The 18820-nt window shown below is 36.6% G+C and overlaps 2 protein-coding genes across 2 annotated transcripts; one reads left to right on the forward strand and one right to left on the reverse strand.

Annotated features, from left to right (window-relative positions):
• The first annotated feature begins 5800 nt into the window (after positions 1-5800).
• On the forward strand, positions 5801-7170 carry LOC131660283 (metal transporter Nramp7.2-like). The gene is made up of 2 exons (XM_058929527.1): positions 5801-6133; positions 6376-7170. The coding sequence occupies exons 1-2, from the start codon at positions 5801-5803 to the stop codon at positions 7168-7170; spliced, it is 1128 nt and encodes a 375-aa protein (XP_058785510.1).
• Positions 7171-16598: 9428 nt separating this feature from the next.
• On the reverse strand, positions 16599-18103 carry LOC131660364 (uncharacterized). The gene is made up of 2 exons (XM_058929637.1): positions 17500-18103; positions 16599-17422 (listed from the first exon to the last, which is right to left on the reverse strand). Exons 1-2 carry the CDS (start codon positions 18101-18103, stop codon positions 16599-16601), a joined length of 1428 nt encoding a protein of 475 aa, XP_058785620.1.
• Positions 18104-18820: the final 717 nt, after the last annotated feature.

The raw sequence follows: 18820 nt of genomic DNA on the forward strand, positions 1-18820 counted from the left end.
AGTTTATGTCCATCAACCTCCTGGTTTTGAAGACTCTATGTCTCCTAATCATGTTTTTAAACTAAAGAAATCATTGTATGGATTGAAACAAGCTCCCAGAGCTTGGTATGAACGCTTAAGTTCTTTCCTTCTGGATAATGGTTTCACTAGAGGAAAAGTGGACACTACTCTCTTTTGTAAAACCTTAAAAGGGATATTTTAATCTGTCAAATATATGTAGATGATATTATTTTTGGAACATCTAATGCTACACTTGGAAAGGAGTTTGCTGAGTCTATGCAGGCTGAGTTTGAAATGAGCATGATGGGAGAACTCAAGTATTTCCTTGGAATACAAATAAATCAAACATCAGAAGGAACGTATGTTCACCAAACCAAGTATGTGAAGGAACTTCTGAAGAAGTTTAATCTTCTAGACTGCAAAGAAGCCAAAACTCCTATGCATCCAACATGCATCCTAGGTAAGGATGAGGTAAGTAAGAAGGTAGATCAGAAGTTATACAGAGGTATGATTGGATCTCTTCTATATCTGACTGCTTCTAGACCTGACATTCTGTTCAGTGTTTGTTTGTGTGCTAGATTCCAATCAGATCCTAGAGAATCTCATTTAACTGCTGTTAAGAGAATTCTAAGGTATCTGAAAGGTACTACTAATGTTGGCTTAGTTTACAGAAAATCTAAAGAATACAACTTAGTAGGATTCTGCGATGCTGACTATGCTGGAGACAGAATTGAGAGAAAGAGTACTTCAGGAAGTTGCCAATTTCTTGGAAGTCATTTGATCTCCTGGTATAGCAAGAAGCAAGCAACTATTGCTCTATCAATAACAGAAGCAGAATATGTCGCTGCTGCTGGTTGCAGTACACAGATGCTCTGGATGAAGAGTCAGTTAGAAGATTATCAGATATTTGAGAGTAACATTCCTATATTCTGTGATAATACTTCTGCTATATGTTTATCTAAGAATCCGATTCTTCATTCAAAAGCTAAACATATTGAGATTAAACATCATTTCATAAGGGACTATGTTCAGAAGGGCGTTATATCTTTAAACTTTGTTGATACAGACCATCAATGGGCTGATATTTTTACAAAACCCTTGGCTGAAGATAGGTTTAAGTTCATTCTGAAGAACATCAGTATGGATTTATGCCCAGAATGAGAAGATGAGAAGTTCTCATGTATGAGTATCTTCTGAAATGAAAATGATTTTTTTTATCAGAAGTTCTGATTGAAATCTTTTAGAAATTATGATTCAGTTATTACTAACGTTTCATTGTCTAAGTTGATTCAGAACCTCTTTTAAAGCAAAACAGCTGTAACGTTTTGTCTCGGGATGGTAAACCTGTCGTTACTATTCATGGATAAGCGCGCGTGCAGTTGAAGGGACGCCGACCATAGGTAACTGTGCTAGTCACCTCATTTGTCTTTATTATCTCTCCTCACGTCACGTAACATTAAATGCTTTTCATCATTTACTCTCTTTCAGTTTTTCTTTATATTCTTCAAACGTTTCTTTTCTCTCTTATATCTCTCTCACTTTGTATTCCTCATCAAGTTATTTCTCTCTCACTTCCGTTTTCTTCTCTTGCTCAAACAAGTTTTTTTAAAAAAAAAAAATTCTAGCTCAAACCTAGCGTTCATCCTAAGTCTGTTGAGGATCTATGACTCAAAGGCGACAGATCTCTGCATATCTCGGGATGGCTCTCCTAATACCTCTCAAGTCAGACCTCTTCTTTGATGTTGTTATCAACTTTCACCCAAAGACAGAAGACTTTCTTGAGTTATGGGAGGAGGTTAAGAATGATATTCTTAACTTCTATGTTAAGGGAAAGCCCCGTTTGCAACATTAGCTCTCTGTCTGTGAACTGTCCCTCTCTTCCTCTTTGGTCACTTGGATCTCTCCTACAGTGGAGGTTCCAGTCTGGAAGACAAGAGTCCACAGGGATTCTTGATGGGTTGACACGGAGTGTGTCTTGCTAGGGCGCTGTTTTTAATTTTTGTAGTAATTTCCTCTTGGGATGACTTTTTATGTATTTGCTAGGAATGTTTCTCATCTTGTTAAACATAGGAACCTCATGTAATATCTTTTGATTATCAATGAAAAGTTTCTTTGTTTTTACATTCCAGTAATTTTATTTGTCGTTATTCATCTGAATCTTTTGAAATATTCTTTTTGATGTTATGACAAAAAGGGGGAGAAGATAAATGATAAATGATTTGATTAATCTATCAGTTGCTGGGTAAAGCTCCCACACATTTACTAACAATAACTGCAAGTTCTATATGGTTTAAGTGTTTTGCAGGTATAAAGAAGTGAAGAGAATCTTCAAAGCAAACACAAGAAGCAAAACCATGGAAACTGAAGCAAGCTGAGTGCTGTCAAGCTTCAGAGATCAGAAGCACTGATAATAGAATTTGATCCATATTTGTCTATTTGATCTGACAAAATTCTATTTGCTCTGATACATTATTTTAGCCTATATGGCTCTGATACATATAATGTGTTCTAATATACATTTTATGTTCTGACTCGTTCATGCTGACTTTTGTCGTTTAGTTTTTTGTTCTGTAACATTTCAGGATGTAGAGATGCTCAGATGATGCTCTGGTACATTCAACAATGTTCTGATACAAATCTAGCATGAAGTGATGTTGGTAGAAATTCAAAGCTCTGAAGCTATCCGAGGGAAGCAGAAATCAGAAGCTGCGAACGTTCTAAAGATCCAGAAAACTCAAGTTCTGAAGCTGTCCTAAAGGGAAGCAGAAATCAGAAGCTGTGAATGTTCAGAAGATCAAAGAAATTCAAGTTCTGAAGCTGTCCTAGATGGAAGCAGAAATCAGAAGCTGTGAATGTTCAGAAGATCAAAGAAATTCAAGTTCTGAAGCTGTCCTAGATGGAAGCAGGAATCAGAAGCTGTGAGTGCTCTAAGGATCTAAGGAAATTCTAGTTCTGAAGCTGTCCAATGGAAGCAGAAGTCAGAAGCTAGGAATTCTCTAAAGACAGAAGCCTATATGATCGTCTCTACCGAAATAATCAGGGAAGTCTTTTATTAAAGTTCTTCGAGTATTTATTTCAGGGGGAGATTATTTATCTCAGGGGGAGATTGTTAATCTCAGGGGGAGACATATTCATATGCTTATGCTATAGCTGTGTAATTTGTCTTTTGCCGTCTATTCTTTCTGATCGCAAATTCATATCATTTATATATGTTTTTGTCATCATCAAAAAGGGGGAGATTGTTAGAACAAGATTTGTTCTGATCAATTATCTTAGTTTTGATGATAACAATAATATGAATTTTGCTTAAGATAATATGGTACTCTAATCCAATGCAATTTCCTTTTCAGGAAATATATAAAGAGTACGCATAATTCAGCGCTCAGAAGCTTTGTCTCAAAGGGTTCAGCATGCAACATCAGAACATGGTCTGGCAAGACATCAGAAGATGGTCGAAGCAGAATCAGAACATGGGTCTATGGAAGCATCAGAAGAACAAGAGAACAGAAGCACTGAAGTACTGATGGTATCACGCTCAGAAGCACTTCAAGGTCAGAAGATCAGAAGATGCTATGCACCAAGCTGTTTGACTCTGATGATATTCAAACGTTGTATTCACAAACATCAGATCAGAAGGAAGTACAAGTGGCAAGCTACGCTGACTGACAAAAGGAACGTTAAAAGCTATTAAAGGCTACGTCAGTAGACACAGCGTGAACAAGGCTCGAGGTAGTTGACAAAAGCGTATAACATTAAATGCGATGCTGTACGGAACACGCAAAGCATTAAATGCACTCAACGGTCATCTTCTCCAACGCCTATAAATATGAAGTTCTGATGAGAAGCAAGGTTAACGATTCTGCACCAAAACAACTCAAATCAACTTGCTTAAACTCTGTTCAAATCAAAGCTCAGAATCTTCATCTTCATCAAAGCTCACTACATTGCTGTTGTAATATATTAGTGAGATTAAGCTAAAACGTTAAGAGAAATATCACAGTTTGTGATTATCGCTTTTAAGAAGCAATTGTAATACTCTTAGAATTGATTACATTAAGTTGTAAGGAACTAGAGTGATCGTGTGGATCAGAATACTCTAGGAAGTCTTAGAGGTTATCTAAGCAGGTTGTAACTAGAGTGATCGTGTGGATCAGTAGACTCTAGAAAAGTCTTAGAGGGTATCTAAGCAGTTGTTCCTGGAGTGATCAGTGTGTGATCAGAAGACTCTGGAAGACTTAGTTGCTGACTAAGTGGAGAACCATTGTAATCCGTGCGATTAGTGGATTAAATCCTCAGTTGAGGTAAATCATCTCTGCGGGGGTGGACTGGAGTAGTTTAGTTAACAACGAACCAGGATAAAAATAACTGTGCAATTTATTTTTATCTGTCAAGTTTTTAAAGCTACACTTATTCAAACCCCCCCTTTCTAAGTGTTTTTCTATCCTTCAGCATGTCTAATGCTAGGCATAGTAATCTTGCTGAAATCATTGGATTCTCTATGGCAGCCCCTCCCTTCACATATCTTGGAGTTCCTATCTTTGTAGGAAAACCAAGAGCTTTTCACTTTTCCTACCTTGCAGACAACATCAGATTAAAGCTAGCATCCTTGAAAGCAAGGCTTCTATCCATGGCTGGTAGGCTACTCTTAGTCAAAAGTGTGATTCATAGCATGCTTGTTCACTGCATCACTATTTATGACTGGCCTGTTAGCATTATAAAAAGCATTGAAAAATACATGAAGAATTTCATTTGGACTGCAATATAGAGCAAAAAAAGTTAGTCACGGTGGCTTGGAAGAAATGCTGCAAGAACATCAAGGAAGGAGGCTTTGGTTTTATCTCTCTTAAGCAGTATAACAAAGCAACCAACATTCAGCTTTGCTGGCATTTTCTTAACAACAAGTATGCCTGGTCTATCCTTTTGGTTGGCAGAATTAAAAAGAGAAATAAGTTCATTAATTACTCCATTAAATCTTCTCTTTGGAAAGGCATCAAGGAAGTCCATGAAATTGTGCTAAATAACTGTTTTTGGACAATTGGCAATGGGAGAAAGATTAATTTCTGGTTAGACAACTGGGCAGGGGAATCTCTAGCTTCTAAATACAAGATCCATGAAAAGTTTCATCCAAATCTGAACTCATCTATTTCTGATTGCTGGAAAGACAGTAGCTGGAACCTGCATAACAACATCCCCATGGCCCTGCATGATCTGAATGAAACAATAGCTCCATTTGCAGTTTCTGAAATGGAGAAGGAGGATTTCTTAGCTTGGAAAAACATTGAAAATGGTTACTTGTCAGTCAAGCAGGCTTATGACTTTATCACCAAACCTGCCAGTTATGATTTTTAGTTTGATGTCCCTTGGGATGAAGATACTGCTCATGCTCACTCAATGCTTGTTTGGAGGCTCATACATAATCGAATTCCTACTGATGAGATTCTCCAACGCTGTGGCATTCATTTCCCATCAAAATGCTCTCTTTGTCATGATGCTGCTGAAACCTCATCCCATCTTTTCTTTGAATGTTCTTATGCCTAAAAAAATTGGACATGGATTAGTGCCCAGCTTCGGCAACCTTTCACCATCAGAAACTTGGCAGACTGCTTAAAGATTTTGAAGGAGCCTTGGAGTCCTCAGGCCTTAGCAGTTATTAAAGCCAGCTTTGCTCACACAATCAACCTACTTTGGCATGCTAGAAATCTCTTAAGATTTGACAACAAAATCACTCATTGGAAACACTGCATTTCTAATATTACTGCTAGAGCCAGACTAGTGGGTAATCAAACTTCCAAAAAGGCTAATGGTTCCTTGGTTAGTTTCTCTATGCTCAAAGCCTTTGGCATTATTTTGCACCCTCGAAATCAGATTGGCACTCGAGAAATCCTTTGGTGTCCGCCGGCTCCGGGTTGGATTAAATGCAACATTGACGGTGTTGCCTATGGTTCCCCTATGTGTTGCTGCTTGTGGTGGAATCTACCGTGATGATAAGGCTGTCAACATGCTCAGTTTCAGTGTTTTTTTGAATGAAGGATCTCCTATTTTTGCAGAATTCATGGCAGCTATTATAGCTATTGAAAAGGCTAAGCAATTAAATTGGAATAAGCTATGGATTGAAACGGATTGTTTACTTTTGGTAAAATCTTTCTCGAACGTTCATCTTGTGCCTTGGATAATCAAATCTCGTTGGCTCTCGTGTTGAGCGTACACTCTTCGCATGGATTTCATGATCATGCACATTTTTAGAGAGGCCAATTTTTGCGCTGATATCCTGGCGAACATCGGTTTTTTGAGTAGAAGCTCTTCTTGGTTTAATAGTGTTCATATTGATATTAAGGCGGATTACTTGTTAGACAAGGAGGGTATTCCTAGACTTAGGCTTTGCACTTAAGAGGAAAACACCTTGCAGAAATCTGTAAGGCTGAGTATCCACTATTCGGGAAGTACTGTTTATGGATACTAGCTGAGCTTGTTGTAATCGCATCAGACATACCTGAAGTGATTGGGACAGCATTTGCTCTTAACATACTATTTCATATTCCAGTATGGGGAGGAGTTTTGTTGACGGGATGTAGCACGCTCTTGTTTTTTGGCCTTCAAAGATTTGGAGTAAGGAAATTGGAACTTCTGATATCAGTTTTAGTATTTGTAATAGCTGCTTGTTTCTTCGGAGAAATGAAATACGTAAAACCCCCTGCATCTGGTGTAGTCGAAGGAGTATTTGTCCCTAAACTCAATGGAAATGGCGTTGTAGCCGACGCTATTGCCCTCTTAGGAGCTCTAATCATGCCTCACAATATTTTCCTCCACTCTGCTCTAGTGTTATCAAGAAAAATACTTGGTTCTGAGTGTGGTATCAATGATGCATGCAGATACTTTCTCATTGAAAGTGGTTTTGCTTTGTTTGTCGCATTTCTAATTAACATTGCAGTGATTTCCGTGTCTGCCACTGTTTGTACTGCCAAAGACATTACTGCTGAAAATGTTAAAAGTTGCAGTGATCTTACCCTTAACTCAGCTTCTTTTCTTCTTAAGAATGTATTGGGACGTTCCAGCTCAATCATTTATGCAATAGCCTTGCTAGCTTATGGACAAAGTTCTTCCATAACTGGGACATATGAAGGAAAAAAAAAGTTATTTCGTAGTTGTATGCATTCCATCATAATTTTATAAGTGTAATGTTAACTTGTTTCTAAGGATACAAATTAAGAATCAAATGAAGAAATATTATTTTAATAAAAGTATAGAATTAATTTTGTATAGTTTTTTTTTTCAATACGAATTTTTTTATAAATGAATTTTTTAACTTGTGTCTCTAAAACACAAGTTAGTATTATCTATTTTATAATGTATTTTGATTTATAATTTTATTGTTGAATATTGATCTCTATCACTAAAGTTAGTTGTTAATCTTTTTAATAAGCAATTTGTATCTAGCAGAATTCGAACCCGAGACCTTGAGAAGAGCACACTCTCAAGTCCCAAAAGTTAGCTGTTAATTTAGTGGTCTTGTTATTAAAAATTTTAAGCATTAATGATTAAATTGATTAAATTTTGAAACTGTTGAAGGCTAGCATAGAGTTTTTTTTTTGAAAATGAGAATAATAATAATAATAATAATAATAATAATAATAATAATGCTATGGTATTTTTGTGTGTGTGTGTGTGTGTGTGTGTATATATATATATATACATATGTGTGTGCGCGCGCGCGCGTTTGTTCTGTTTAGGAACAGAATTGTTTATGCAGATTTTTGATGGGGATGGTGCAGGCTGCTCCGATACAGTTGTGTTACGTGAACTTGTAAGATTGGCACTCTAATGTCTAAGTCAGCGAGTAAATAAAAATGTGTATAGTAAATTGTGCATATAATCATACATATTATCGCTCACACAATGATTTTTATACAATGAGAGACAATTGAGCATATGCAATATTGGGCATGTGGTCGATTGAAAACACTTCCTCCCAAGACTTGTCGTAGAATGATAGTCTTTCAAGAAACTGGGTCAATTGAGAAAAACTCATTAAACATATTACAAGATCTTCGACCTTGGAGCAGAAGAATAGAATCGGCCCATTGGGATTTTGTTATTGAATATACAAAAAGTATCATATGCATATCTTATTTACAACTGAAGACTAGGTAGAGTATTTATATTGCAGAATATGTAACTGACTAGCTATTATGTAAGAGAAATAAAAGTTACTATATTATTATTCTAATACCCCCATAAGCTTGAGGGAAAAGTGTTTGAACTCCAAGCTTAGTGATGATGCTAGAAAGGGGCCTGAAGTCAAGGGGCTTGGTAAAAATGTCTGCAAGTTGCTGTGATGAGGAAATGAGCAGCAGTCAAAATAGACCATACTGAAGCTTTCCCCGCACTAGGTGGCAGTCAAGTTCGATGTGCTTGGTGCGTTCGTGAAAAGAGGAATTGCTGACAATGTGTCTGTCGCTACCGCAAAAATTAACAGAGTCGCCACTAACATATTTATCCTGAAAAGGAAGGGAAAGCCAGCAAACCACGAAACAAAACACCGGTCTCACGACCAGAGAAGAGGGTAAGAGAGTCGGTTATGCAAGGGGAAGGTGTTAGCACCCCTCACGCCCATCGTACTCGATGGTATCCACGCTTGTGTCTAAAAATATGGGTGTGAAACAAATCTACGCCTAATCTGGATTAAAATGCATGCAAAATGTAGGGAAAAGAAAGAGTTATACTCGCACGGGCCCTACCCCGCTGCCTACGTATCCTTTTTGAGGAATCGGAGGTACCGTAGCTCGGCTAACTAATTTCTGTTTGTTTTGTGTTTTTTAGGTGAACGAGTTACATTCGCACTCCGCAGCTCGACCTTTGGAGGCTTACGCTTGGGAATGGAGCGGAAATAACAAGCTCTTAAGAAAAGAAAAAACAAAGAGTTTGGTTTGTGTTTTAAAGAATGCATGAGGAAGACCTAAGCTAAGGGGGAAAATTTTCTACCTATGTTATCATACAAAGGGTACAAGTCTAAACTAAGCTAGCAACCTACGGGGAAAAGGAGAAAACAACATACAAGGATATCACACAAACGAGCTCTGCTCGTAAAGCAAACAAAACCACCGGCGCTGGCCGAGTAGTAGAAAAGCGGTCCCGCCATAGCCAAGGGGAGCGGATCACCCGAGTCAACCAAGCATTAGACCTCGCACAAAGCGATCGGGCCATAGACAAGAGAAGCGAATCCATCTCAGCAACCAAGTCGTCACTGATCTAAAAGAAAAACGGTGCGTGCGTACACCGAGTATCAACATCGGTCAACGTGAGCTATAGGAAATGCGGGGGTTCGATTGCATGAACCCTTTACCTGACATACTCGATAACAGGATCTTGTGCTAGTTCAGAAGCAAGCAATGCGTAGCATGCGCTTACTGAACAGACTCAATGAGACTGGGCGGGGGTTGATTGCTAACCCTTTCCACATGCCTTCCATGAGGACTTAACGGAGTGCCTTTAAAGGTCTTATTACACCGTGACTCCCTGCCGCAAAGTACAAATATAAACACACCAACAAAAACAGAGCCTCTTTCGAGGGTTTGGCCAGATGAATGTCTAAGTCCTAATTCTCATGTTATAGGATGATGTGGAAAGCGGTAAAAGGGACAAGGAGACAATACCGAACAGATAGCAAATTCGTAATGAGCTAGCAAGCGCAAGCAGAGAAGTCCGGAATACTTCGCGTAAGCCATCATCAAGCAAAGCAAGTCAGAAAGCATCGTCGTGAAAATAAATCACAAACGACATGTGGTACACGTCGAGCATAACCACACGAGCAACCTGCAAGAGAACACAGGTCAGACAATACAAGAATATACATCTCAATGAATGAGAGATAAGATGAATCGCATCGAGAATAAGTTTGTGTCCCACAAATAAAGTAGAACACGGTGCAAATCAATCGCACCGGAAGCAAATTCGTGTCCCACAAATAAAGTGGAACACGAAGCAAGTCGAATTGCAATCAAAGTCTCTCTCGAAGTACCTCGCATATCTCAACGACTGAATCAGTAATAACAAGGAAGCGCGCACCCGCCATAGAAAATAATTGGTGATAGTAACAAATTGAATAAAATACTTTTTAAATATAAAATTGAATTTGGGAACGTAATACAAGAATCCACTTTAATAGAAACAAGATGATTTATTTGTTGAAAATTGTTAAAAGTGACGTGAAGAGTATTTACCAAATACTTAGTAATAATAATAATTACAATAGTAATTAAATTGTTAGAATTAATAAATAATAATAACAACAAAATGGTTAATAAAATCGTTAGTAATAATAATAATTACATAAACAATGAAATTGTTAGATAAAATAAATAATAACAATAATAAAACCTAAGACCACGTTAGGGTAAACCTAAATTAAAAACGTGTCCCCAGCAGAGTCGTCAGCTGTAGCAATCTACTTAAAAATTTACGTTAAAACGAGTCGCCACCCATTTTATTTGGGCAAGTGAGAAACCCTTAAAAAAGAGAGATTTGGGTAAGTAGGGTAATTAGGCAAAGGGAAGGTGTTAGGCACCCTTTGCCTCCCTTGTACTCAAGGGGACCCATTTAGCCTTTAGGTTTTATAAAAAGGTTTAATAAATAAAAAAATATGCCTTTGGCCAAAATGGTAAAACCTCAAAGGTTTTAATAGAGTCATTGTCAGATCGAGACAACAATGACTACAGGCCAAAGACCATGTATGGCAAAAAGGGCAAAACCTCAAAGGTTTTGATAAGTTCATTGTCAGATCGAGACAACAATGACCATGGCTAAACCAAATACAGCAAGAATAAAGTTTTTTTAATGGAGGCCTCATGATAAATCATTGGCCAAAAAGATGAACGATGATAAAAACGTTTTTAAATAAAAGGGTGGCCTCAAACCAAAAGGTTTAATCATTGGCCAAAAGAGTAAAACCCAAAGGTTTCGACAGAGTCATTGTGAGATCGAGACAACAATGACCAAAATCAAAAAGCCATGTATAGTGAAATTAAAAATAGGTCATTGTCAGATCGAGACAACAATGGTCAGAAACCCCTTTTTTAGGGGAGTCGGCCATTGTCAGATCGAGACAACAATGGCTGGAAACCCTTTTTAAGGGGAGCCGACCATTGTCAGATTGAGACAACAATGGCCAGAAACCCTTTTTTAGGGGAGCCGGCCATTGTCAGATCGAGACAACAATAACCAGAAACCCTTTGTTGGGGGAGCCGGCCATTGTCAGATCGAGACAACAATGGCCAGAAACCCTTTTTTGGGGGAGGCCTCATAGGTAATCATCGGCCGTAAGCTTTGAGTTTGAGTGGTTTGAAATTTACGTTTGAAAAGGGGAAAGGGTTTGTCGGTCGTTGTCATTTAACCAACAACGGCAGGTTAGGGTTGTTCAAGACAACCCTAAGACAAACCCTCGGAGAGAGAAGAGAAGCATAGTAAAAAAAGTGTGTGTGAGTGAATTTGTGAAAATTGTACGTGAAAGTAAAAAAAGGTCCCCAAATAGGATTGCTGAAGGTCCTATTTATAATGAGAAATTTAGGTTAAAAATCCCAAAAAAGAAATAACCCACATCCAAAAGCCCATGGGATTCGAACCCGTGACTTCTTATTTGCAAGTCTTGTTTCCTTACCAACTGTGCTATGTTATTTATTTGTTATAAAAAATCAATTGAAAGTGTTTGAAGCATAGACAAATATTTTCTATTTATTAAAATATAAATAGTTTAAGAGCAAACTATTACACTTTTGATAGAAACAAATAATTAAAAAATCCAAAATATTATAGATAAACCGAGGAAGTTTATAAAACCCGAGTTTAAAATAATTTTGAATCCTAAAATTGGGCCTCATATTCTTATAAATAATAAGCCCAATTAAATACACACTTTTACTTAATGTATACTCCTATCTTTTGAACTGGACAATTTAGAGAATGGTTACTCTTTTGAAACGGGCTTGCCAATCAAGATGTCAAGCCCACTAGTTTGATATACACCCCTTGTAGAATTTGTACTACGTCCCTGCTAATAAAATGTAATAGCAATAGGGCAAATTTTGGGGTATGACTGTATCAACTGTAGATATTCTAATAGGGATTAGAGAAAATTATTGATCTTGAATTGGAGGTGGAGAATTCCTCCTTTGCTTGACTTAGTTTAATTCGATAATTCCTCATAGAGTCTTTGGCATCATTAGAGAATTACACTTGTAGGGTGGCTATGTAACCCATATTTCCTCACCAATATACCCATCAATTGGTGTTAGTATCTCTGAACCCACTAAGGTTATAATTTGAACATCGGGTCTTGTTGTGTATGTTGTAGGATTCATTAATCTAAGCGGGTAATATTCTCAATCTTGCAGGGTTAAATAACACATCATTAATATTTATTGTCGTATAATAATTGGGTCAAAATTTTATTCTCCATTGTAAGATATATTCTTTGCTTACACAATATTCTTGTAATGCAAAACTTGTGACACACTGATCCGCTGTCGTGCGCGGATCAAAAACGAGTATTTTGAAAATGTAAAATAACGACAATGGCTCGAGTCATATCGCAAGGATTCTTATTCTTATTAATTAATTACAATAACAATTAGTGGGGGGTTTGGTTTAGGATTCAAATAAGCTAAAACACAGTATTAAGTGATTAATAAAATAAGCTAAAACAAATAAACCTACTGTATCGACTTCCGCCTTATCATTAATTCATATAAATTTCCAATTTCACCAAACGGGTCTGATCCTATTCGATTACAAGAACTATCGACAATCGCAATAGCAATTATACGAAAGAAGTTTCTGAAATCCGAATTAAGCAAACAGAATAAAAACTATTACGAACCAAGCAAACGCAATTTGATCGAACGCGATAACGCAAAAGCTACGGTAACGCGAATATGATTCAGAAACAACAACAATAATCAAATTTAATAATTATATCCTATAGCAACAACCAAATTAAACAAATAATTGAGATTGTAAGAATAATTCAAAGGAAACAGATTAATATGGAATTTATAAAAGAGCCTCAAAGTGGAATTCAATTATAGCGGATTGATTCTTGGAAATTAGTTCGCCATTTGAATGGTACAAAAGCTTGCAAGAATTTTTCGTGAATAGTGAAAACGTGAGATCGTGAACCGTACGGTCAGCCCTAGGTAAATGGAAGAAACCAGAATTCGGGTCATTACCCAACTGGGTCAAACAGACATAACCGAGGTCCAAAACTAACGACTCAAAACTAAATAAAACTAATGCTGCAGCTTCAAACGAAATTCTGGAAAATATGCGCTCCGAATCTAACTTTGAATCCAACACAAAAGTTGTAGCTCTTTCTCTTAGCTTTCCAACGATTACTAGAACGCGTCGATCGGATTTCTGGAGCTCCAGTTATGATTGTTTCTGTGCAGACTGCTAATGCTGAAAATTAAATACGAAAATTAAATACCTAAAAATAAACTCAAATATAAAAAAATAAAAAAATAGAAAAATAAACAAACCAAACCATAGAAATGTCTAAGTACAAACATAAAGAAATGTGCATCAAAATGCATTGATCACACGCTGATTTGTCAGGGTGTTTTAGGAGGACTCTTGGTCATATGTATTTTTCCAAATAGAAGATTAACCTAATTTAATATCCCATTCTTCATTGGCTACCTCCTAGCATTATCCTAAAAAGTATTAGGTTGAGAAATCAGATGTATAAAAGGTACATGTTGTATATGATTTAATTGAAGTTTCAAAAGTTCTGCCATTGCGACAACCAAATGACTTTGGGTTGCTACGTCCATGTGTCCTTGGCACATTTGGATTCTTTGAGTGGGGGAGGTAACAAAATTGTCACCTGAATTGGCGTGTTTTAACCTCATAGTGAACCATAAGTGTAACATTGTTTACTAGTTCTTAAGAAACTTAATACATGATGTCATGTATTCTCCATATCCAATATGTTGTCCGATGAAAGGTGTGGTTATTACCACTGATTGTTCAAGTGGATATTAGGTCTATAAGGGTATGAACTCTTTGATGTCGAAGTTGATGCTCGGTCCATGTTGATGAAACTTTTACCATAACACAAGTGTATAGTCTAATTGTACTAGACTCGGTCGGCTATTTTCATGGGTAATTTGCATTTCTTCCCATTATTTGGTGTACGTGATGTCATGCGTTTTACCCATTATCCCTTTTCCAGATACATTTTTGTTTCCCTTATCCACGCATGAGCTATTATTATCTCAGACTTCCCTGAGTGAAGATGTTTTTACAATTAGTTGTGTTACTAACATGTTACATGAGTAAAAATGTTGAATTATCAAATTGCACATGCCTTTGGTTGTTTTTAACACTCCCTACCTTCATGGACCTTAATAAACTTGAGAAATATTCATTTATCTCGACTATCTTTCATTCAATTATAGAAAATTTGATTAAACTTTATTTCGACTATTTTGTGGTCGGTTAATAACAAAATATTTTTTTGTTATAAACAAAGATAAATATCACAATGATCACCATTCATAATTTCACATATCATTGGAGCGTCCCAAGTAGGTAAACAATCAAAGAAGAGCTTTTAAAGTTGGACGTAACCTTAACGTGTGTCTCTTTGAGATAAAATCATTGATATGTGCAATTAGGAGTGACAAACGAGTATACCCTCCTAATTAAAGCTTGCTCGCAAAATTCCATTAAAAAATATGGTAGAACGATCATAGTAAACAGGGCACCATAAAACATTAGCTCGCCCCGCTAAAAAAAAAGAGTTGGCCATGCACCCCTTAAATTTAAAAGTAGCAAAAACCTTGTCTGCCATTCTAATGTCCGCTCCCGTTAAAACTCATAGAAAATAGGATGAGACCGAACAAACTTAATAGAGAATACAAACCTAAAATCCTAGTCAACATCGCAAAAATTACGGGTAAAACAAACATCCCACATAGACCGAACCATTTTATCACTCTTTTGCACAAAGAACAATATTAAAGTTATACGAGTCACTTTGGCTCAATATCCAACAATATTCAACATTACTATTTGAATCAAAGCCAACAATATTCAACATTTGCAACAATATTCAACATTTGCAATTAGCAACTTTTCTTCATCAAACATCCATAGATTCCTCGGTCATTCCCAAAGCCAACACCATCTATCATTCTGCCAACACCCCTCCATTCCACAGTGACATTTAGATCAGTATAAGAACATAAAGATCGAGATATATAAAATCACAAAAAATCAATTAAATCCAACAAATTATTTTTCTAAAATCCAACTAAATCACCTCATTTCGAAATTTTTACTGTCCTGCCATGTTTTTAGAAGTTTATACCCATTATGCCATACTTTTCAAAATTAATCCCAATATGCCATGTTTTCAAAAAAAAAAAAACTACTTTATAGAGCATCCGCCCTTTGAATGGGCGGAGCTTTGCTGGTTTTATGAACATCCGCCCTTTGAATGGGCGGAGCAATGTACACGTTTTTTTTTTTGTTTGAAAATTTTAATTTAAATAAAAAACAAATTTAAATAATATAATAAATATTATAATTAATAATAAACCAATAGTATATATTAAAAATATTATAATAAAATATATTTTTAATTTCACAACATGTTTATAAAAATTTCGATTATTTAATTAAATTATTTTATTATATATTAATCATATTATTATTAATTATAAATTTTAAATACTGGTATATCACTGCATTTATCAGTACCGCTACTGCAATGGGCGGAGTTTTTAAATATTTTATTATTTAATTTCAGATCCGCCACTGTAATGGGCGGAGCTTTTAAATATTTTATTATTTAATTTCAGATCCACCACTACAATGGGCGGAGCTTTTGATTATTTTATTATTTAATTTCAAATCCGCCACTGCAATGGGCGGAACTTTTGATTATTTTATTATTTTATATTCCAACCTTGTCCTTATAAATAGCACTGTCTTCCTGAGTTGGTACTCACAACACTCACCACTGCAATAATGTTTCCAACGTTTCCCATGATGAAAAGAGATGCACATGTTATATTTTCGGCAGTAAAGCCTCCGATGAAGATCACACTTTGGAACACACAGACCTTTGAGCATCTTCAGAGGCACTTGCTCCGCTGGTTAGATGAGCACATCGTTGAGGGTGAAAAGATTAGGAAAATTGAAAGGTCAGTTAAAGTGTCTAGCCCAAATGGAGTAACTCGTTCTTGGAGACCCGTGGTAAATGATGTTTGTGTCCTCATGATGATGTTAGGACCAGATGATATTGTGTTGACGGTGGTAATCTCCTAGATATGTTGATGTGTTTGGTAATTATGTTTGTTTAGATCAACTAATGTTGTTGAATTTGAATGTTGATGTTGAGTGTTTTTATCTATTTTAATATATGTTGTATGTGTCGTCGTAATTGTAATGTTATTTATGTTAAATGCGAAAGATTTGTATTGTCGTAATTGTAATGTTATTTATGTTAAATGCGAAAGATCTGTGTTGTCATTAAACGTCATTATATCATTGAAAACACTGTATTAATAATGGTGCATACAATTTAACAACAAAATAAAACACTAGTTATTACTGGTTCTAACATTTGGACAATTAGTTTGGTTGTGACCAGGAAGACGATACAACGCACATTTTCTCTCCAACTTATCATACTTGTCCATTTCCGTTCTAATACGTGAGCTCACTGGACGACCTTTCTTGTTCCTCCGTATTAATGGGTTGTGACAAATTTGATCTCCTTCAAAGGAGGGCCAATACTCATCTAATGGTAGTACTGGAAAACTTGTGTTGTAAACACCGAATAAGTTTGCGACTCTGTAAACGTCGGACAGTAGAGCATAAGCGTCTTGGCGCACCACAGAACATGCAGCAATAACGTGTGAACAAGGAACACGGTAAGCTTGATACTTTCCACAGTCACACCAAAGATCTCTTAGGTTTACCTTGTATTCTCCCATAGGCTTTCCTTCACCATGGTCCATTGTCTCCTTCACACTGAAAGTGTTATGGTTATAGTCAAATATTCTTACATGATGCGTGCTGGATTTTGCCGTTTCTTCTTTCATCACCTTCATGCAACTTTCTGTAAATGTTTGTCCAGAACTCAATACTGCACTCCACGTAGCACCCCTTTCAGCAAATAGTGTTCCCATCCTATAGTATGTTGCACGCACCAATGTCATAATAGGTAGATTACGTGTGCCTTTGAATACCGAGTTCATCGATTCCACTAGGTTTGTTGTCATGTGACCCCAACGCCGACCTCCATCAAATGCCCTCGTCCACTTTTCCAATGGAATATTGTCTAGCCATCTTAAAGCATCACCATTAGCCATACCAATTTCATTTCGGTAGTAGTGGAATGTTGGTTGGTTCAAAGCGTACCCTGATTATTACAAAAAAATGGGTTACTAACATATAAATATAATTTACCTAACATAATAATAGGAAATATATACTTACCCATGTTGATAACTTTTTTTCGGAGGGTACGGTCTTTGATTTCCCTCATGAAATTTTGTGTGATATGTCTGATACAATAGACATGTACAGATGGAGGCTCATGCCAACCATTCTCTGGATTATTGTAAGCACTTTCAATTGATGCATGCCTGTCTGAAATCAAACACAAGCCAGGATGAGGGGCTACATGCATTCTCAAGTTCTTTAGAAAGAAACCCCAACCATCTGCGGTCTCCCCCTCCACAAGAGCAAAAGCAACTGGAAAGATATTACTATTTCCATCTTGAGCTACCGCCATTAGTAGGGTACCTTTGTACTTACCATATAACCAGGTACCTTCAACCTGAAGTATAGGTTTGCAATATGCAAACCCTTTTATGCTTGGTTGGAATGGCCAGAAAAGTCGATGGAAAATTTGTTTTCCATTGACAACAGTTTCGTCATCTGTATATACGGGAAGTGTTTGCATTTCTACCACTGTACAAGGAACAAATTTCTTGAGAGCTAACAAGTAGTGTGGCAGCTCATTGTATGAATTCTCCCAGTTACCATATACCTGTTCGATAGCCTTATTCCTTGCACCATTACGCTTGAAGATGTTCATATGTTGATGGGTTTACGTATCAATGGTTTCGCAGTAGCTGGATCTACAGCCGTGCCTTATTCTATCGCTGAAGAACTACTGGTGAACCATTAACAAACACAAGTAGAAAGGTCCAATTCATTAAAATGACTTGGCTCAAAGAAAAATATGAAAACCGAATGACATTAACCGATGCTTCCACCGTCGAAGAAATTGTACAAAAAGCTAGAGTTTATATTTTGTTGCTTTTTGGTGGTTTATTATTTCCTGATACTAATGGTAACACTATACATGTGCAGTATTTACCATTATTATCTGATTTTAATAAAACAAGTATAGCTGGGGATCTGCAACTCTAGCACATCTGTACAGACACTTGTGTAGATGCGCCAAAAAAGAAGTGCATAATTTTGCAGGTTGTGGAGTCTTACTTCAAGCCTGGGGGTGGTCGAGAATTCCGAGACTGGCACCAGTGAATCGTAACCCATACATTTTTCCATATGCAACCAAGTACGTTTTAAATATTTTTACAATTATATCTTTATTTATTTTAGGTACTAATTATTTCTTTTTTTAGGTGGTCTGCACATGGGATGAATTATGAAAAAACACCCCATCATTGTGCTCCTGGATATCGAGCGTTCATTAATCATTTCGATTCGATTGATGTAATATATTTAACACTTAAATCAATTAATACTATTTCATATAATTATTTTTTAACTAAACAATTGTATG

The sequence above is a fragment of the Vicia villosa genome, linkage group LG1, assembly GCF_029867415.1.
Source record: "Vicia villosa cultivar HV-30 ecotype Madison, WI linkage group LG1, Vvil1.0, whole genome shotgun sequence".
Classification (NCBI taxonomy): Eukaryota; Viridiplantae; Streptophyta; class Magnoliopsida; order Fabales; family Fabaceae; genus Vicia; species Vicia villosa.